The sequence below is a fragment of the Eptatretus burgeri genome, chromosome 4 (genome assembly GCF_056783735.1).
Source record: "Eptatretus burgeri isolate ZD-2024b chromosome 4, Ebu_testis_v1, whole genome shotgun sequence".
NCBI lineage: Eukaryota > Metazoa > Chordata > Myxini > Myxiniformes > Myxinidae > Eptatretus > Eptatretus burgeri.
In genome coordinates, this window is record NC_140964.1 from 37623269 (window position 1) to 37645779 (window position 22511).

The 22511-nt window shown below is 44.5% G+C and overlaps 1 protein-coding gene across 2 annotated transcripts in view; it reads left to right on the top strand.

Annotated features, from left to right (window-relative positions):
* Nucleotides 1-22511, top strand: part of LOC147027827 (sodium/calcium exchanger 3-like) — a 102207-nt gene that overhangs the window by 43213 nt on the left and 36483 nt on the right. For both annotated transcript variants that reach the window (XM_085877448.1, XM_085877447.1), the window contains exon 2: nucleotides 212-1995. In XM_085877448.1, the coding sequence (XP_085733574.1) occupies nucleotides 212-1995 (1784 nt within the window). The remainder of the gene's footprint in view (nucleotides 1-211; nucleotides 1996-22511) is intronic.

Genomic DNA, 22511 nt, shown 5'->3' on the forward strand with positions numbered 1-22511 from the left:
TATCAGCTGGCCTGATAGTGTTAGTTTGAAAATGTAAAATACCCAAGGCATTACAGATTATTGAAGAGTTGGATTTGGAGACTGTAGACATGTGTTAAAGAATAAATAATTATACAAACAAATAAATAAGTGCAGTAAGGCGATAAATTGCCAAAGTTTTATAAACTACACGTCGGAATGAAACGTGTCTAACAAGGGTTTCTTTGTGCAGATGGTGCAGACATTGGATGTACAATCAAGCTTCAAAATGGCCAAGCAAAGCTCGTCGTTCAGCTGTGTCTACCTGTACCTCGACATCATCGTGGTACTGTTTGTGTGCACTACTCCAATAACAGCCGAGTCTTCCACGGTACCGGCAAATGAAACAACGTGTAAAGAAGCCAGCAAATGTTCAAGGGGAATCGTCCTTCCAGTGTGGTACCCTGACAGTCCTTCTTTGGGGAATAAAATTTTAAGAGCAGTAGTGTACTTTATAGCATTGATGTACACCTTCATTGGTGTTTCCATCGTTGCAGATCGTTTTATGGCCTCCATTGAGGTCATTACGTCGAAGGAAAAAGTGGTCGTCATCAAGAAGTCGAATGGAGAAACAATAACGACTTCAGTACCTATTTGGAACGAAACGGTGTCTAACCTGACCCTCATGGCTTTAGGTTCCTCAGCTCCAGAGATCTTGCTGAGCATCATTGAGGTTTGTGGACACGGTTTTGAGGCAGGGGAACTTGGACCTAATACCATCGTAGGCAGTGCCGCCTTCAATATGTTCGTCATCATTGCTGTTTGTATTTACATCATTCCTGATGGAGAGGTACGCAGGATTAAACACCCCAGAGTGTTTTTTGTCACCGCAGCCTGGAGTATTTTTGCTTACATTTGGCTTTACCTCATATTGGCGGTTTTTTCTCCAAATGTTGTTGATGTTTGGGAAGGCCTCCTTACGCTTTCTTTTTTCCCAATCTGCGTCATCGTTGCCTGGATGACTGACAGACGACTATTCTTTAACAAGTGCATGTACAGAGAGAATAGAACCAACAAGCAAAGAGGGGTAATAGTAGAAACCGAAGGTAGCAGTCAACACAACGGCATAGAAATTGAAAATAAAATGTCAAACTCCCACAATTTACCAGTCAATGAGAATCACACCATTGACCTGCAGAACAAGGAGGAAGAAGAACTTCGCAAAGAAATGATAAGCATCTTAAAAGAACTGAAGCACAAATACCCGGATAAACAAACAGATCAGCTCACAGAGATGGCCAACTACCACCTGCTAAACCATCAGCAGAAGAGCCGTGCTTTTTATCGTATCCATGCCACGCGTCAATTGACTGGAGCAGGGAACATTCTCAAAAAGCATGCTGTCGATCAGGCCCGTAAAGGTGAGCTTGAACAGCGAGCACAAGAACACATGGGGTGCAAGATATTCTTCAGTCCTTGGACATACCGATGCCTGGAGAACTGTGGGTCATGCATGCTCAAAGTGGTGCGCACGGGGGATCTGGATTCCACAGTGAGTGTGAACTATAGGACCGAAGATGGCACTGCCGATGCAGGCTCGGATTATATCTATAATGAAGGCACACTAACGTTTTTGGCAGGTGAGGATGAAAAAGAGATTTTAGTTGGCATCATCAATGATGACATATTTGAGGAAGATGAGCATTTCTTTGTCCGGCTCAGCAACATCAAGACTGAGAGCACGGAGATCAATACTGAGCCAAACCACAACATCACTGCAGCTGCTTATATAGAATCACCATTCATAGCGACCATAACAATAATAGATGATGACCATGCTGGAGTTTTCACATTTGAGGAACCATTGCTGCACATCAGTGAAAATGTTGGGACTCTGGAGGTGAAGGTCTTTCGTAACACAGGTGCACGGGGCAGAATTGGACTACCTTATCACACCGTGGATGGGACTGCCAAAAGTGGTGGCATCGACTACGAAGGTGTCATCGGATGCCTGGAGTTTGACAATGATGAGATTTTGTAAGTAGAACATCATGTCACTCTTTTCACTCTCTTGTGCTTTGTTTAAAATTCTCACCAAAATCTCTCCTTCAAGTGAAAATACATTTTCGCAAAAGAATAAAAAGAAAGTGTCCATCTAGACCTCCTCATTTCATATTGGACCTCATTCCCAATCTCCGTGTCCTCATTCCCTATCCCATTGTCCTGATACTATCTTTGCTGGTCTGAATCATCCTCTTCATCTCACATTGAATCCTCTTCTGCCTCAACAACTCCAGCTAGGTCAGTTTCATTAACAATATTTGAAGGTTTCATTTCAATCTTGTTGACCCTTCCTGTCAAATAGCTTTTGATTACAACACACGTTATTTGTTGAGCTTAAACATTACTTTTCGATGACTTTCATGATCAACTTATCTTTCATAGCAGCTTTTGCTTGGTCCAATTATCCAGGCCTGGTTCATATACAGGAGATATGCATAACAGATCCCCCACTGTCTATGTCACTGCTTGATCCCATCAGCATCCTGAAGTACCTGCAGTTTCATGTTTCCATTCAAAGTAACCTTCTGTTTATAAGTGTTCTTTATCGTTTTTCCAACCACAGCAACACTCTTGCATCTTCGTACCATAATTCCCTTCTTTTATTCAGTGGTGACTTCAATTGCTGTCACCCTTGTGACAGTAGCTGAGAGTTGAATCATTCAATCATCTCCAGTCATGGAACTGCTACATGGGCCTCTTTTCTGTGCTGCAAAGCTTCCCAACTTTGGCTCATATATTGCTGCATTGAAGCTGTTATGAAAGCAATCGACCTGTTTTTTTTTAGTTTAGAAATATAATCAAACACAAGGCTCGTAACAATTTATAATGAAGTGTAATGTGTTCACAAGGCTCGTGACAATTTTCAATTAAAGGGCGTTTGACCTTAAGCCTTTGACCTTCCAAAACAAAAATTTAATCAGTTCATCTTTGTATTACAGTCCATAGTTTTGCCAAGATTGGTCAAAATCTGTTTGGTGGTTCAGAAGATATTGTAGGAACGAAAATTTGCTATTTTCAGCTGATGGTCACATGACCTTTCAACCCAAAATCTAATGAGAACGGACGGCACTCGGCAGAGCGCATACCTCCACCAGGCTGAACAGTTTACGTTTTGTATCACACTGATAGGTCAGATCTGAATCCAGACCTTAACTAAAATCTAATCAGCTTGTTCGTGTCACTTAACCAACTCATCCTCCTAGTTTTGTCATAACTCGTCCACAACTTTTTGAAATATCTTGCTGTACATCTCACCTTAGTGCTCTATATCTCTGGAACTCACCGTAGGGTGAAGAAGAATTTTGTCTCTCAAGGGACACTGGATGTCATTGCCCAGAGTCACAGGGTCAGGCTGAATTGCAGAGCTGAGCTGTACAGCTGGCTGAAGCGTAAAATTGTACTTGCACTAAGGGTGGATAAGGAGGCCTATGTGCGAGGAATCCTTGAAGGGGTAGAGCATCACCTGTGGTCACATGATTCTCATCCTGCTTACAGGGAAATTCGAGCATTGCATACCTCCAAGCCCGTCCTTCGGTGTACTACAGTTAGAGCAGAGAGTGGTGGGCTCTTAAGAGAGGAGTCTGAAGTAAAGGCCCACTGGGCCGGTTAGATTGAGCGGCTTTTGCCAGGCTGACCAACCATCTTTTGAGTTGGATGTCAGGGGTGTTAATATCCCTACTGCTGACCCTCCAATCAACTGTGGTCCACCTTCGTTTGTGGAAACACAGGCTGCGGTGAACCGGTTAAAATGGGTAAAGCTCCTGGGATCTGTGGCATCCATGCTGCACTTCTCAAGGCTGGTGGAAATGCTGCACTCGTGTTGTTGCATGCAGTAATGTGCTCTGCCTGGAACACAGGCATCATCGCAACTGACTGGAATAGGGGCTTTGTTGTCCCTCTGGAAAGGGAAGGGTGATCGCCAAGACTGCAACAACTAGTGATGAGTGACTCTGCTCTCAGTGCTGGGCAAGGCCTTTGCTCGAATAATTATTAATAGGGTTCGCCATCATCGGCTTGAGCAGCAGTGTCCAGAGCAGTCAGGCTTTACACCAAAGAGGTCAACGATTGACTGTGTCCTTGCTCTTTGGGTCCTCACCAAATGCAGACGAGAGTTTCAGCAGGGGTTGCTTGCAGCCTATGTTGATCTCTGTCAAGCATTTGATTCAGTGAATCAGGATGCCCTCTGGAGGATTATTGGTCTTTGTGGGGTACCACCAAAACTGATCACTCTGATGTCTGAACTCTGCTCTGGAACTGAGAGTGCTGTAAGATGTCATGATACCATCTCTGACTTATTTCTAGTTGTTACCGGAGTTCGTCAGGGGTGTGTACTGGCTCCCACACTTTTCAGCACTTCTATGGACTGGATTCTGGGGAGGATGTCGGAGAGATCAAGCTGTGGTGCATCATTTTGGAATGTCAAGATCTCTGACCTTGATTTCGCAGATGATGCAGTCATCTTTGCGGAGTCTCTAGATATCCTCTTGGGGGATGCAGAGAGAATGGCAAAGAGAGCAAATAGATTGAGGGAGCAAGGTCAGAGGAAAAGAGGGAGACCACGGTTGATATGGGAATGGGAGGATTGTGTGAGGAGGGATATCAGTAAGGTGGGAGTCAGCAAAGAGTGGAGAGAGTTGGCTAAGGACAGGGGAAAGTGAAGGTGTATCACAGTCAAGCATAGGCTAGTAAGCAGGAAGGTAAGTTGGCCGAGTTGGCTGAGGACAGGGGGAAGGGGAGGAGTATCATGGTCAAGGCAAGACAGAAGCTTGGTGCCATTGGATCTCAACCCTTATAAAGGGAAGACAAGGAGAAGAAGAGGCATCAAGGGCCTTGTGAAGATTGGCCTCAGTGATCAAGGCAGCGCTCTGTTGTTTATACACCGCCCAAATAACTATGTGGCATTCTCTCAAGCAGTAATTTTGCTGTGGAGGTTACACAGATCCTTGCTATTATTTCTGACTATTTTCTCTTTAAATTGTGAGTTTGACAGGTGACCGTGATGGGTTTCTGTGAAGTATGATCACATGATAAGGGAGCGGGAATCATGAAATATTCTGCTGTTTCGATGTGGGAATATCCCTTTTGCTTTTATGAGCAGGAGGATGGTGAGGAGGAGTGGGAGTGGGGGTGGAGGGAAGTAAAGATGGGACAGATTTGGGAGGGACTTTCAGTGGGGGAGGGGCTTTAGGAGTTGTCAGAATTGCATGTGTAAGTTTACTCATAATAAAAATGTAAAGGCCACGTGTGTGTGTGTGTGTGTGTGTGTGTGTGTGTGTGTGTGTGTGTGTGTGTGTGTGTGTGTGTGTGTGTGTGTGTGTGTGTGTGTGTGTGTGTGCATGATCACTGTAGGGCAGGGGTTCCCAACCTTTTTTTACTGGGGTACCATTTCACATGTTCGTGGTCCCACCGAGTACCACTGTACCAAAATTCACCTAAAATAGTGTTTATTTGCGATACAGATACGACAATGGGGAGTTTAACAATACCAACAATTCACAACTATGACATTGAGCAATCTGATCTGAACAAAAGAATGATACAGTAAGTACCTATTTGATTGTGTAAAATGTCCAGTCAATGGGATGGTTGAGCCTGCTTCTTGCTCACAAGCAGGTCGATGTCAGGCTTTGTTTTGGATAAAGCGCACCGAACATCATGTTCAACATCCAGTAGGGATCTTTGTTTTGTTTTTAGAATAACGACTGACGAGAACCCAGCTTCACACAGCCATGTAGATGGGAATACTATGAGCGAATGATCAGCCAGGGCAGCTAGCTTAGAGTAAGACCCCAACATTCCACACCAGAAGTCCGCAAGATTCATCTCGTCAAACTGATCTCGGGCTGTGGAGTCATTCTGGAGATCAATCAAGCTTTCCTGCAGTCCTGTTCCAGTTGGCAAATCCAATGCATTCATGCGAAATGGGTTGTGAATCATTTTCAGATACAGTTCCTTGAGATCCGGAAAATATGAATTTAATTCCTCATCCAAATAAGCGAGGTGATGTTTTACCAGTTGTATGAACTCCCTTGGGGGATTCTTTTCACGCTTCTGAAGAATATCGGCCGTGCAAGAAAACATGACCACCACTCCCGCTTCGATATTCGTCTTCCACAGACGGAGTTTTTCCTGAAATCCCTTGACCTTGTCTATGAAGTCAATGATAGTCGCGCCAGTCCCCTGAAGAGACTTGTTCAGGGTGTTTAATTGAGAGAAAATGTCGACCAAATAAGCCAGGTGCAATGCCCAGTCGGGGCCGTTCAAAGCAGCGACGAAATCGACAGTCTTTGGTTTTCCATCGTTTTCGAAGAATTCACGAAGCTCAGCTCGCAGTTCAAACACGCGCTCCGCCATATTTCCAAGGGATGACCATCTCACCTCAGTGTGGAATAAGAGAACTTTATGGTCGGAGTCGAAATCCTTACAAAGTTTCTTGAAAAGTCGCGAATTGAGAGCCTGGGATTTCACATGGTTCACAATTTTGATCATGGTTGAGAGAATGTCAGTCAATGGCTTGGGGAGCTCCTTGGCTGCGAGTGCGTGGCGGTGGATCGTACAGTGTAGGCCGCGCACTTCAGGAGCTACTGCCTTCACAAGCGTTTGGAAACCTGATCTGCACCCCAACATAGCTGGAGCACCATCTGTAGTACAGCCTTTCAGATCAATCCATGACAGCCCAACTTGATCAAAGACGGAAGACACCTCTTCGAAAATGTCCTTTGCTTTCGTTGTGGTTTTAAGCGGCCGGCAAAATAGTATTTCATCCTTGAACTTGGCTTTATGCGCGTACCGAACGAACGCTAACAGTTGGGCACAATTTGCCACATCAGTTGACATCATTTGCCACATCATCCAATTGCATAGAAAATCCGCATTGAGATGCCTTGATTTCTGCCACCACCTGGTCACGAACATTGGTTGACATTTCTTCAATGTGCCTCTGAACTGTGTTGTTTGACAATGAAAGAGAATTGAGCTTCTTGGCGCTTTGTTCTCCCAGCATGAGACATACGATATCCTTTGTGGCGGGAAGGATGAGGCTTTCACCGACGGTGTGAGGTTTTTTCTGTTCTGCAATTCGCAGTGCAACTAAGTGGGATGCCTTTACGGCTGCCGTGGACTGCTGTTGAAAACTGCCTCTTATTCCACACTGAAAACTGCTTCGAAGCGTGCTCTTTTCATGGCATTTTCCTTCCGACGAAAAAAATCATGGTCCTTGTCGCTGTGTTCAGGATGAACAGAATCAAAATGGCGCTTCAATAGACTTGGCTTCATAGATTGATCGCCGAGAACTTTTCCACAAATCACACACTGTGGAGCTTCTAATTCACCTTTTTGGATGGAAGTGAAGTCTAACTTGAGATAACTCTCCGAATATTTTCGCATTGACATGATGCTGGTGAACGATAATAGTAACAATAAGCCGGGCAATAAGCAATGATGACAGTGTGGCGTGTAGAGACAAAACGAATAATAAGACTTGTGCACAATGGCCGATAACAAACAGCTGTCAGTGTACAGCCACTTTCGATATAAATTTAATTATTGTGCACAAGCTGCATGAGAGAGAAGTAAAATAAAATAAACCAATGTCACCCGCAGGGTGACCCGTATCTTGCCAAAAGGTGACCACGTGTGACTTCTTTAAGGTCACACTGAGGTGAACAAAGCTGCTATCAACCAGGAGCGACTCCTTGAGGAATATCTGCCTACGAGAGATTCCGATGAGAATCGTTCTACAGAGTAACCATGAAAAATATGCTTTTGCTTCATAACGTCACCAAATGACGTCATAATGTCTCAAGCTTGACATATCTAGAAAGCACTCATAGAGGTGTTCAATTTGAGGTACTACATGATATGGTTCCTAAAACTTGAAAATTTGACCTTGGGGTCAAATATGTTTGACCTGAGGCGCTAACCATGAAGATCAAGGCCAATCGCCACCAAAAATTAATCAGCTGAGCGCCAGACCATGAACTATATTCCCATGAAGTTTGAAGACGATCCGATCAAAATTACTCAAAAAATAAGGGTTTCGTCGACTCCCCTGATTTGCGACAAAGTGACCTTGACCTTTGACCTTGACCTTCAAAATTTTATGCGGTGAAAGGGACCTCTATAGGCCTCTGATATGCGAAGTTACAAAAATTTCCAATGATAACTGTGCTCTGCAGAGTGATTTATACATGATTACAGACCAAAAACAAACAAGAAAAAAAACAAAAAAAAAACATATGAAGGTCAAGGCCAATCGCCACCAAAAATTAATCAGCTAACCGCCGGACCATGAACTATATTCCATGAAGTTTGAAGACGATCCGATCAAAATTACTCAAAAAATAATGGTTTCGTCGACTCCCCTGATTTGCGACAAAGCGACCTTGACCTTTGACCTTCACCTTCAAAATTTTGTGCACTGAAAAGGACCTCTATAGGCCTCTGATATGCGAAGTTACAAAAATTTCCAATGATAACTGTGCTCTGCAGAATTTTTTATACGTGATTACAGACAAACAAACAAAAAAAAACAAAAAAAAAAACATACAAGCTGACTAACATATCTTGCAAAAACTTCGTTTTGGCAAAATCAGAAAAACTGCGTTTAAAAAATAAAAAAACAACAAAAAAAAACACGCTGCCACGTACCACGCCACGTACCACCGAGAAAGTCCAAATGTACCACCTGTGGTACGCGTACCACAGGTTGGAAATCCCTGCTGTAGGGGGTGATGCAATCTCCCGACTGGTGATGTGCTTGTCCCCCAAACTTCTCTGTTCAAACACTTAGAAAGTTTAAGTCTGGAGTTTCTGGGCACCACCATGAGCCAGGACTTCTCCGGTGTCGACAAAATTTCAATGCAGGCCTCAAAGTGGTAGCCACTGACATGACATCCTCAGCCAACTTTGGAAGTTCCTTGATGCTCTTTAATGCTTCCTAACATACAAAACAATGAAGGAGGAACTCTATGAAATATAGTTTCCCACTTTGGGCTGGAGCTTCAGCATCACATCTGCATTTCTTGATCCGTTGAGGGCTCTAGTCCTATTCCTCCCTTCAGTCATTTAAGGTGGCAGCTTATCATCACCTCATTTAAAAACCTTTGATGTTTATCATTCAGCTTCTTTACTCTTTCTAGTTTTTCTTCTCCTCCGATATACTTTATTCCATACTCGCTGAAGTATCCGGCATTGCCTGGGGAAAGTCAATGATACGCTCTAATAATTAAATTTGTGTTGTTGACACCAAATCACTGCAACCTCAACACATGATCTTCACAATACATGTTGCTCGATCGCTCCCGGGATAAAAAACGCAGGCAGTGGATAAGCACAAGACTCAATCATGGCCTGAAGGTCAATTATCTGGTTTTATCTGGGGCAAATTTTTTTAAATCCAATAACAATCAACCTTCTTCTGGATGAAAGAAGAGGCCATGCAAATCTTGGTCACATTGGTTCCTGCGGGGTCAGAATGCATAAATGAACAAACAAACAAAGAAACTTTCTTCTACATATATACAGTATATTAGACAGCAGAGTACCCACACCCACCTTCTGGATGGGTAGAGTTTGCACATTACCTTCTGAAAAAAGTATGGTCTGTGTTTTGCAAGAAGACTATAGATGTTTGTGGAGGAGGAGGACATTGGGACCATACTCTGTGCAGAGCGTTGGTGCTGCTTAAGCAGTCCCCTTGGCTATTGGGTACAATCCTGGATGGATAACCACTCCGACACAGTACACCAGCATGCTGGCACTCATTTTGCCGACCTCGGAAGGATGACAGGCTGAGTTAACCCCATCTTGTATTAATTCAACAGCTAAGTGGGATTTGAAATCAGGACCCTTGGATCCAAAGCCCACCACCCTAAATGGTCTGTCGGTGTGTGTGCTTTGTGGGGTGTGTGCTTAAAAGCTTATAGATGGTCTCAACTAAAGGGTACATTCCAATACGAGTTAGTATCTAAGGAGTCAAAAGGGTCTAATCTTTCAAGCATGTAAAAAGGGTCTAAAAGGATCCAAGTAGTTTAAAGTTCTAAATGGTCAAGGATTCAAGAAGTCTAATCTGCCTGAATGGTGTGAGGGGTCTTAAAGGTCTTAGAGGTCTGAGGAGTTGAAAGGGTCAAAAGGGTCTTCATGGACTTCGAGATCATCAAGGTCTTTGGGGTCTTAAAGAGTCAGGACAGGTCAGGTCAGGAATGGGAGCATGCACTGGAGAAGCGCATCGCTGTGTCCACTTTCCACTGGTACTCCAGGAGCTTCCGTCTGGCCATCCCCCATGCAGATGCCTGGACCATCACCATCTCCTTGAGATGCTGATGAACCTGCCCCAACGACGAGGCACGCGGTCATCCCATTGGCCTCTTCCACTCATGAGGCCCCCTTGCTGAGAGAATCTGGTGAGTAAGGTCAGTGTCAGGAAAATGAGCCACATGACCATACAGCCGCAGCTGATGTTCACGGACAATGCAGGTAACAAATCTCATTTGAGTCTCTCTCAGCAACTGCTTGTTGGACGCAAAGTCTGATCAGCAATAGCCAAGGATTCTCTGAAGAGACCTGGAGCCAAGAAGTTAAGTCGCCATCTCAGATCCCTGGTCAGAGTACAAGTCTCACGTCCGGAGAGCAAGACTGGAAGCATGAATGACCTGACGACTCAGACTTCCGTCATCCCACACAGGTACCAGCAGCAGCACACCCATGATCCTGCCAATCCATGACTCCCCAGGCTCGACCCGGACATCTGTTGACCACTGGCTCACAGCTAATAGAGACATGAATATCACTGACAAGGTAAGTGAATCTCTCTGTGACTGCAACATCCTTGCCACAAACAGGTATAAACAAGATACCAGCATCCATGATGTCATTGAAAGCCTGGATCTTAGTTTTGACCCAAGAAATCCATAATTCCAGTGGCTCAGTTTCCTCATTCAGCACCCAGAGGACCCCTCCCCCCCCCCCCCCAGAGGATATCTGGAGACTCCGCAAAGATGACTGTATCATCTGCGGAATCAATATCAGAGATATTGACATTCCCAAATGATGCACCGCAGCTTGATCTCTCCGACATCCTCTCCAGAGTCCAGGAAACCCGTATTATAGTGGCTCAGACTCCTCATTCAGCACCCCGAAGACCCCCCAAGTGGATATCTTGAGACTCCACAAAGATGACTGTATCATCTGTGAAATCAAGATTAGAGATATTGACATTCCCAAATGATGCACCGCAGCATGATCTCTCTGACATCCTCTCCAGAATCCAGTCCATACAAGCATTGAAAAGTGTTGGGGCCAATACATACCCCAGACAAACGAGAAATAAGTCAGAGATGGTATCACCACATCTCACAGCGCTCTCAGTTCCAGAGTATAGTTCAGTCATCAGATTAATCAGCTTTGGTTGCACCCCATGAAGACCAAGAATCCTCCAGAGGGCATCCCGATTCAATGAATCGAATGCTTTGCAGAGATCAACATAGGCTGCAAGCAGTCCCTCCCGAAACTCTCGTCTGCATCCAGTGAGGACTGAAAGGGCAAGGATACGGTCAATCGTTGACCTCTTGGGAGCAAAGCCTGACTGCTCTGGACGCTGGTGCTCAAGCATATGGTGGCGAATCCTATCAAGAATTAACCGAGTAAAGACCTTGCCCGGCACTGAGAGCTGCGTCACCCCTCGGTAGTTGTTGCAATCCTGGTGATCTCCCTTCCCTTTCCAGAGAGGGACAACAAGACCCCTCTTCCAGTCAGTTTTTTTTTTTTTTTTGTATACCTTGGTCGAGGCTCGTATGAGAGCCAACACACAACTCACAGCAAGGAGGCATGAGACAAGAGGGGCGGGAGTGGAAGGGACAAAACAGTGGGGAACAGACACATTAGGTGAACTGTGGGAGGGAGAGGGATGGGGATGGGACGGGGAACATGGCGAAGATAAGATTACAGGGACTTTCAGGGACATTACAGGGACTTTCAGGAAGGAAAGCAGGAGAATTGAAGGAATTGGGCTGGGGTGGATTATCGGGGGTAGAAAAGATCGAGGATTTGGATGGGGGAAGATAAGAGGTGGTGGTGAACAGCTGTTTTGAAAGCCTGGAGGGAAGAATGGGAAAGAATAGAGTGAGGAAGTTTATTCCAAAGGCGGGAAAAAAGAGGAATGAAAGAGTGAAGATGAGCAGTGATTCGTGATTTTGGTAGTTTTACCAGAAGGGGGTTGTTGGTGGACCTTGAGCGCCCTGTGGAAATGTGGTGGGGACAAATCGCAGAGAGAGCAGGGGGGGCAAGGCTGGAGAGGAGTCGGTAGAAGACAGAAAGACCACCGACCAACCTGCGGTGATTGAGTGAGAGGCCCAAAGACTAGGCTTCATTGCGGGAGATGCCGATGATCTTAAATGCCCTGTTGAGATTATACCTGCATTCCAGGCAAAACACAGAACTGCATGCAATGACACAAGTACAGCATTTCCACCAGCCTTGAGAAGTTGCGCAAGGATGCCGAGATCCCAGGAGCTTGACCCCATTTCAAGCGGTTCACCGCAGTCTGTTTCCACAATCAAAGGTGGATCACAGGTGATTGGAGGGTCAGCAAGAGGGATAGTAACACCCCTGACATCCAACTCGACAGCTGATGGATCACACTGGTGCAGCTGCTCAAAGTAGCCAGCCCAGCCGTCCTTCACTTTGGACTCCTCTGTCAAGAGCCCACCACCATCTGCTCTAAATGCAGTGCACCGAGGGACGGGCTTGGACGAATGCAATGTACGAATTCCCCTGTAAGCAGGATGAGAATCACTTGACCACAGGTGATTCTCTACCCCCTCACAGATTCCACGCACATAGGCCTCCTTGCCCACCCTTAGTGCACGTAGTTTTACCATTCTTCTTCGCCCAACAGTGAGTTCCAAGACATCCACCGGCAACATCAAGGATGGTGGTCTTGAAGGCACTCCACAACTATTCAGGATTCCCCAAAGCACCCAGACCCCCCAAATCTCCACTCAGTCTGTTCGCAAACTCCTCAGCTACCCTCTCATCCTTGAGCTTGCCAACATCCAGCCTCAGTTGGGATGGTACCATTCTCCCGGATTTAAGCTGCAACTTCAGAGTTGCAACAACAAGCCTGTGGTCAGTATTGAGGAACTGAGCACTCTGGTAGACCCTGCAGTTCTGGATCATCCTCCAGCGACCATGAAGGAGCACATTGTCAATCTCTTTTGCCACACCACAAGCGTTGGGATACCAAGTCCAGCGATGATCCTGTGGGCACGGAAACCATGAACCAGCCACCCTCAGTACATGACTTCTTGCAAAGTCAAGGAACTTAGTGCTATCCTGGTTCACAGTTCCAGACCCATGGGGACCAACACATGTCTGATAACCATCCCTATCAGTTGCAATTGATACATTTGAATCCCCCAAGACTAGAAGAGTATCTCACCTGGGGCACTGATCAACTCCAGACTCAAGCATGGCAAAGAATGCGTCCTTCACAGTGAGAGCACTCACCTCAGTCGAAGCATATACAGAGACCAGGGACATGACACCAAAGGAGTGATGAATGCTTCATCTCATAATATGCTTGTTGACCAGTGTTACCTCAATTATCATTGGAGTCAGCTTATTGGACTCATCTACAGCAACTCCTTGGGCATGGTAACCATCAGAACGACCAGACCAATAGTATGTGTAACCACCCGCCATGATCTCACTGCAATCCTGTCTCCAAACCTCATAGGGTGCTGCAATACCGATGTCCAAACACGAGCACATATGTTAGCAGAGACAGGTGATCATTTTCTCTTCAGAATAGGACATTCCAGGCACCCACCCGAAGGGACCGCCTCAGGTTAACCCAAGGAGACAGCCGTCTAGTGGACGACACCTCAGCACCACCACGACACATACTACCACAATCTGACCTGGGAAGGTTACCCCCATGGTTTTCCTCCTATCATCAAAAATTGGGGTCCCGAAGGCTTTTCCCTAATCCCATCATGTGGTGAGCTGCCCTGCGGAGAGCAGCTGCACTGGAGGTATTCCCACGGAGTGGGTTTTCAGATTTTTTTGTGCTTTTCAAACGTTTTGCAGAATCAAGGGTTTTACAGTGGCTGGAGTGCAAATCCTGCCACCAAACTCCTAATAGAAAGTGACGCAATTGCAGGAGGACATCTGCAGACACAGTTGGGCACTAGATATGGATGGCTGTTGGCTTATAAGGAGCTTCCAAACCCTTTGAAAGGTTTGTTTTTAATCTTGCTGGGTGTCCATATCATGCACCCTCATCACCAGGAAACCTGGTGGGGGAGATGGTTTAGTTGCTGTCAACCCGACCATGAAACAGGTTAGTACAGGTTTACATGGTACCTATAACAACTCAGATCTTTAAAGGGTCTTTGGGGTCTTCAAGGGCCATTGGGGTCTTCAGGGTCTTTGACGTCTTAAGAGACTTCTGTGTCTGAAAGGGTCTTAAGAGTCTTTGGGTATTTGGGCTCTTAAAGGGCCTTTTGGATTTGGGGGTCTTCAGGATCTTGAATGACGTTCGGGGTCTTAATGGTATTGGGCATCTTACAAGGTCTTAAAAGGTCTGAGGGGTCTCAACAGTCTAAAATGTCGAAAGGTTGAAAAGGAACATTGCAATTGCACGTAATTAATAGACATACATGTAGTCAGGGTGCAACTGGCGTTCAAACAGTACATAATTTATAGACATATAGTCACATGATTTCACAGACGGCTTCACAGATGTACGGAGTCTTAAGGGTCTTTGAGGTCTTAAAGGGTCTTTGGGGTTTTCAGGGTTTTCGAGATCTTATGGGTCATATGGAGATTAAAAGGGTCTGAAGGGTTTCAAGCTTCTGGGTCTCACTATCTGCCATGACCTTTCCTGGGAAAGTCACATTTCCAACCTTGCCTCAAAAGCCAGTCGCCGACTGGGAATCCTCCGTCGTGCAAAGTCCTTCCTCGGCCCTCTTGAGCTCCTGACCACTTACAAAGCTTTTGTCCGTAGCCTGATGGAGTACTGCTCTCCCCTCTGGGCTGGTGCTCCTGCCTCCCACCTTTCTCGACTTCACGCTGTCGAAACCAGGGCTTTTAAGATCATTGGCATCTCCCGCAATGAAGCTGAGTCTTTGGGCCTCTCACTCAATCACCGCAGGTTGGTCGGTGGTCTTTCTGTCTTCTACCGACTCCTCTCCAGCCTTGCCCCCCTGCTCTCTCTGCGATTTGTCCCAACCACATTTCCACAGGGCGCTCAAGGTCCGCCAACAACCCCCTTCTGGTAAAACTACCAAAATCACGAATCACTGCTCATCTTCACTCTTTCATTCCTCTTTTTCCCGCCTTTGGAATAAACTTCCTCACTCTATTCTTTCCCATTCTTCCCTTCAGGCTTTCAAAACAGCTGTTCACCACCACCTCTTATCTTCCCCCATCCAAATCCTCGATCTTTTCTACCCCCGATAATCCACCCAAGCCCACTTCCTTCAATTCTCCTGCTTTCCTTCCTGAAAGTCCCTTTAATGTCCATCTTCCCCTCGCCATGTTCCCCGTCCCATCCCCATCCCTCTCCCTTCCACAGTTCACCTGTGTCTGTTCCCCAATGTTTTGTCCCTTCCACTCCCGCCCCTCTTGTCTCATGCCTCCTTGCTGTGAGTTGTGTGTTAGCTCTCATACGAGCCTCGACCAAGGTATAAAAAAAAAAAAAAAAAAAAAAAAAAAAAAAAAAGGGTCTTTTGGGTTTAGGGATTTTAATGGTCTTAGAGGTCTTTAGGGGCCGAAGGGGTATTCATGGTCCAAAGAGTCTTTAGGATCTTAAAGGGTCTTAAAGAGTCTTCAAAGGTCTAAGGCATCTCAACAGTCTAATTGGTCGAAAGTTTTAAAAGGTACATGGCAATAGTATGTAATTAATAGACATATAGTCACATGGCTTCACAGACGGACAGTGTTATGGGTCTTTAAAAGTCATATGGGTCTTTGGGGTCTCAAAGGGTCTTCGGTGTGTTTGGGGTTTAAAGGGTCTTCAATGTCTTTGGGGTCTAAAGCATCTTCGGGGTCTTCAGGGCCTTTAAAGGCTGAGGTGGTGGATGAAAATAGCCTGATGACAATGCCCGGGTCTGACTTGGTCTGTGTGCCAAATATGGTGGTTGTCGGCCCAGCGGTCTTTGCAAAAAACATGAACAGACAGACAGATGAAAAATTTTATGTACTTGTGGGGCATCCATGGGAAACCCCCTCTCAAGTCAATTTCTAATCTTTCTAATCTCAATTCTAAACTCTCAAACTTCTCTCACTCCTCCAAATCCTGGTGGTGTCTAATCAAATCTATTTCTGATGTATGTCCCCCCTCCATCCCCTCCCTTACCTCAAATGGCCGCACTGCTGACACTGCACATGAAAAGGCTGAATGTCTAAACTCCGTGATTGCATCTAAATATTGTGTCCAAAACCCATCACTTTCTGAACCCACCTTACCCAGTCGCACCCAGCTGTCCATGGACTCTGTGTCCTCTTCTTCTCACAAGGTAGAGATCTTGCTGTCAAACCTCGACTCAGAATCTGCAACCGGTCAAGACGGCATCAGCCCACTTGTCCTAAAAACCTGCTCCTCTGCTCTTGCTCACACTCTCTCTGTTCTATTCACCCTCTCATTTGCTCAAGGTCATCTGCCATCTGCTTGGAAATCAGCAAACATTACCACTCTGCATAAAAAGGTGCAAAAACAGATCCCTGTAACTACAGACCAATCAGCCTTGTGGAGTGCTGCTGGGTGGAGTGCTGATGACTCCACCCTCTGCCATTCCATCTGTCATCCATCAGACCAGCAAGCAGCAGCTTCTTTGCTCTCTGCAGATCTGGGTAAAATCACAAACTGGTCCAACACGTGGAACATGTCTTTCAATCTGGACAAATCTCACACTCACTGTCTCTCCGAAAGGACCGTTTGAACCCCCACCCCACCCCCATCCACTTTCTCAACAATCCTCTGGATGAAGTCCTTTCATTCAAGCTTCTGGGTCTCGTTCCTGACCCGTATCCCTAGACATATCGCGTGCTTTTGACACAGTCTGGCACCCTGCCCTGCTCACCAAACTCTCTTCCTATGGCATCCAAGGCCATCTCCACTCATGGCTCGCAGACTTCCTCTCCTGTCACAGCCAACGTGTGGCCCTAAAATGGGGTTCTCCCATCCCCTCTTCCTGTCCAGGCTGGAGTTCCTCAAGGCAGCATTCCTGATGACAATCCCCAGGTCTGACTTGATCCCCTGTTATTTTTCTGGTTATCATCAATGATCTCTCAAATCCTCTTTATCTCTTTGCTGATGGAAAAATACATATATATATATATATATATATATATATATATATATATATATATATATATATATATATATATATATATATATATATATGTACATACATACATATATGTACATACATACGTATCGAGAGATAGATGTAGAGAGATAGACATATCGATAGATATCAATTAGATTCCGTACCTTCGCTTTCTGCTGTCAATATATTTCTTCTGCTGTCCTCTTTCAGCTGAGCTGACATTTCTGTCAATGAAGCATTGCAATGAGTCATATTAAATGCAAAGTAATTGCCAAAGGATGCCTATACAAAGAGAAGGAAAAAGTTGTCAATGACAAGTTCTTCTTTCTCTCAAAATAAAGAAAGAATAAAATAGTTGTGAAAATAAAAGGTATAAGCAGATTACTGAATATTACCTTGTGTATACTAGCTGGTGACTTCTGGGGGTAAGTGATACATCATGCTGTAATTAATACGATTAAAGCTCATGAACAATTTAGTAAGGGGCATTGGTGCTTCCTTAGCCTTGTGTGTGTGACGATGGAGAACTGTAACTCTCTTGTAAATGCTGTGCATGACACGTTGAAGGTTCAACTATGTAAAAACATGGGTATTTGTAACCCCGTGGTGTTTGGTATAATTAAAAGAGACTTCCTTTTGAGAATGAAGTAAGTTTTCAAGGCTGGGACATTTTTATCCCTCCTTTTATTGACAATGAAAGCACTGTTGACATATTAATTACAAATTTCCTCCTCGGTGAACTCTCATCTTTTGCTGTGGTGGTGGTAGCACCTGATGTTTGTGGTGTCTGTGGCAGCTGCACATACTTTTCCTTCAATTCATATTTTGTGACAGTTGCTGAATCAATTGTTTGAATGATACAAGTTGGAAAAGACTGACCTTATTGGGACTACATCCATATGGTAAAGGTTTAGTGGCTGGAGTCGTGAGGGAACAAAGTATGCAGAAAGTGTTTTTTTGATGAGGTAGATATCAATAGCAATACGAGTTACAACCTTTGAATGAATGAAACACAAATTGGGGATAAAATTTGATAGGGATTAATTTGATAAAGCTGATCATCAATAAGTAGCTGTCTCTTTTGGAAAGTGTGTTAGTGATAGTGGCAAAAGAGAAGCAACATAAATTAAATTAAACAATGAGCCGGTACACTGCGAGGCATAAATTAAAGTGTGTTATTTGCTGGATAAAAGAGATAAGTGACTACGAGACTATTTATACATTGTGTGAACATTCATTTTCCTCTTCAAGCAAGTCTTTGTACAATGGAACACCTGTCAAAATGATGCAACGCTTAAACAATACAGTAACAAATATGGATGCGTGTCTGTTGCACTAATATTTACATTATTCAAAGTATTATTCCTGTGGTGGAATTGTAGTGAAGGCCAAATGGTTCAAAACATCGACAGATGAAGATGGATGTCACCTTTTATTTTTCTTTCAGATACACCGATTGGGTCAGACTGTAAATTTAGTCTCAAAAAATAATCTAGAATCAGGTGTCTTGTATTTTCTGGCATGCTATACAAGCACGTTTTATAAACCATCCTCCAATGATTATTCGCTTGCACATAATGTGTAATTAAAGAAGAGATATTTAATAATGATTCCTGTTAGCTCACTCAATTTAAGGGTGTAATGTGAGGACTTACAACAGAAAAAGTGCGGTCCTATTAAAATGATCCTGCCGAAGATAAACAATCCAGATACGTGGATAAACATTGCATTCGATGTTCCAAAAGGCTAGAGCTTAGAAGGAAATTAATTTATTACATTACTTTGTAGACACGATCAAACATAGTAAGTGTGCTCATTTACCATAGCTATGACATAAAACTAGGCCTTGTACAACATAGGTGTTGATATATTGTGTAACTTATTCTGAGTTCTATTTTTCCTAATTAATGTTTAATCATACATACTGTCGTGTCCAGAGGGTTAACCCCTACCTGGACGGATGGCCAAACAGTTCTCCCCTGGAGGCTTACAGCCGAGATTCTTGGAGATCATGGCACATGCGGGAAGGAAAGGCTAGACGCTTCACCAGGGCGGAAGCACAGCACAGGGGTTTTACCCTTGAACCCTCAACAGATACACGGACAGAAGCAAATGAAATCAAATAAAACAGATAATTTAATGACAGTAATCAAATATGGACAACGACAATAATTCAAATTATAATAATGAAAGAAAACGTGAGTTAATCGAAATCTAAATCTAATTTGAAGCACCTCCACACTCAGACACACACACTCAGACAGACACACACACACACACACACACACACACACACACACACACACACACACACACACACACACACACACAGTCATATAAAATAAAGAAATCCCTTTTCGTTCCTTCAGTAAACTGAATCCAGGCAATCTTTTTTGCTGAGGAAGTGTGCTTGGACCGCGTCGTCGCTGTGCGGGTAACTGCGCCCCAAAAATGGCGCCGAGCAATTAGTGAGGCAATATTCGAGATCCCGCTCTCTGCTGCAGAATAGCACCGCTCCCTTCGGTGATATACACGAGGCTTCGATGTCCGTCTCTCACGACTGGCCAAGAATCAATGGCCAGCATCTTTTGCAGCACGTGGACAATTTCCCTCAGTACGAATACGAGAACACGCAGCTATTTCGTGATACTGAGAGGAGAGCAAAGCGAGATCCTCCGTCCAGGTCACGTTCCTCTCACGACTACAACTGGGCCCTCACTCTTCTACATGCGTCAAAGGAAAGCCAGCCATAATGCCCTGCTCTTTTGACCACCGATCCTGCCTCTCTCACTTCTGTCCCACTTCGAGCCTTCATCTCCAACCGAGCCTTCATCTTCATCTCCAATCTGTCTCCTCCTGCAACGACCTACCTCCCCGTTCTCTTGCCGTGATGCGCTCTGGTTTTATTTCATCGCCTCCCTCACACCGAACTCCACTTGTGCATTCGCTTCTCGCTACGAATTGTTTCCCCATACTCTGACTCATGTGTTCTTTCTCGTGCTCTTCTTCTCCCTACTCACATCACACCCATCAATCATCAGCCTCTGGGGCATGACTGACTTCACCCGCCATCACCCTTGGAGATTGTCATGGTTGTTGTCATGGTTGTCATTGATCGGTTGTCATGGTGGTTGTGGTTATAAAAATGTAATTCTATCGCTTCTGGTTTGTAACACAAAACATAGGGAAATGTCACAGGGGGGCAATTACATACTGGGGGAAATTATCCTTAATCCCTATCTAATTAACACCGCACCCCCCCCCCCCCCCCGTGTGGTGACATGTAACACTTAAGTTCACAGTTTCCCTACTTAGTTTACATCCAGATGTCTCCTTCACGTCCACGGGCCAAGCAACTCTATACGATCCTATCTTTACTCTTAAATTCCTCCATCTACCCCACAAACATAACAATACTGTTCTGTATATTTTACACAGAGCATTTGATAAGGATCATATTATTGGATAAGGGTGTGAATTCAGGAGGAGGTCTTCGTTAGTAAATTATCTTGTCGAACACAAACAGCCCAGCAACATAGGTAATTGGTGTATTTAATGGGAAAAGGCTGGAGCTTAGCAACTCAAGGATTTTATTTAAGTATTTTCTTAACACCATCAAGATGTCCTCTTTTTAATACAGAGTTTGACACTCTGAGTTGATGTGTTTGTAGTCTTCCTATGGAACTCGAAAGATGGGGTGGGGGGGGGGGAGATTTGAGATCTCCACTGTAAAGACCATACACACGATGAACATGGCCACACACAACCAGAGTTGCAGGAGTGATTTGTGTCAGAAGGGTAGCTGCAAGAGTGAAGGGGAAAGTATATAAGACGGTCGTGAGACCAGCTATGTTGTATGGTTTGGAGGCGGTGGCACTAACAAAAAGACAGGAAGCGGAGCTGGAGGTGGCAGAGTTAAAGATGCTGCGATTCTCGTTGGGAGTGACGAGGATGGACAGGATAATGAATGAGTATATTAGGGGGACAGCGCTGGTAGAACGGTTTGGAGACAAAGTGAGAGAGGCGAGATTGAGTTGGTTTGGACATGTGCTCAGGAGGGAAGCGGAGTATATCGGGAAAAGGATGTTGAAGATGGAGCCGCCAGGCAGGAGGAGAAGAGGAAGGCCAAAGAAGAGGTTCATGGATATGGTGAGGGCGGACATGCGGGTGGTTGGAGTGTCAATGGAAGATGTGGAGGATAGAGCGAAATGGAGAAGGTTGATCTGCTGTGGCGACCCCTAACGGGAGTGAGCCAAAAGAAGAAGAAGAAGAAGAAGAAGAAGAAGAAGAAGAAGAAGAAGAAGAAGAAGAAGAAGAAGACACGATGACCATGGCCATTAACATTGAGAGTATATCGTCGTCCTCAAGATAACACCAATTCTCAACCCACTAGATGTTGCGTATTTATAAAAACAACAATTAATTTGATTCGCACTTTCTTTTAAGTATTTCACTTGTTAACGTTGAAATAAAGTCTTCTTCACCTAAATATTAAGTGGGTCAATATATTTCTGTTAAAAAAGGAAACAGGTTTGTGTAAGGGATGATAATCAGCAAACCAGTAACATTAAACAAGGTTGACAAGTCATTTGAAAAAATGTTTTCGATTTCACAGCAGAAAATAATTGGTTCATTGATTTTGGATGAAGTTTGTTAGGACTAGGGTAAGTCAATCGTCTTGGGGGAGGGGAGAGGGGAGAAGGTCATGTTGTGGAAGTTATTGCCTAGCGTTTGATTTGTTCTATTACTTTTAATTGACCGTTTAACCGACTCGATGCAAATCCTGTTATTCAAATCAAAGACACCGATCAATTCACTTGCCACAACGTGAAAGTACATCACATCAGAGAGTTTTATTATACTTGGTACTTGGCCAGTCCCAAGGAGTACAACCCACTGAGATGGTATACATCCTCACGTGCTTGCATTAAAACAAGATTACAATTTCTGGCTTTTATATGCTTTTCATGGGAGAGTGGTGGGGGCTGTTAAGCCTTAAACAAAGAACTCCAAAATGCAATATGTGTCTTCTAGGTGAAAAGAAAATGATGTAATCATAACAAACTTGGTGTTATCAGAAAGGTCACTTTGTTCCATAGCAAGACAATCCTTTTCAACATTTAGGGCAAAAGACTCTTGGCTAAAGGGAAGCATCAC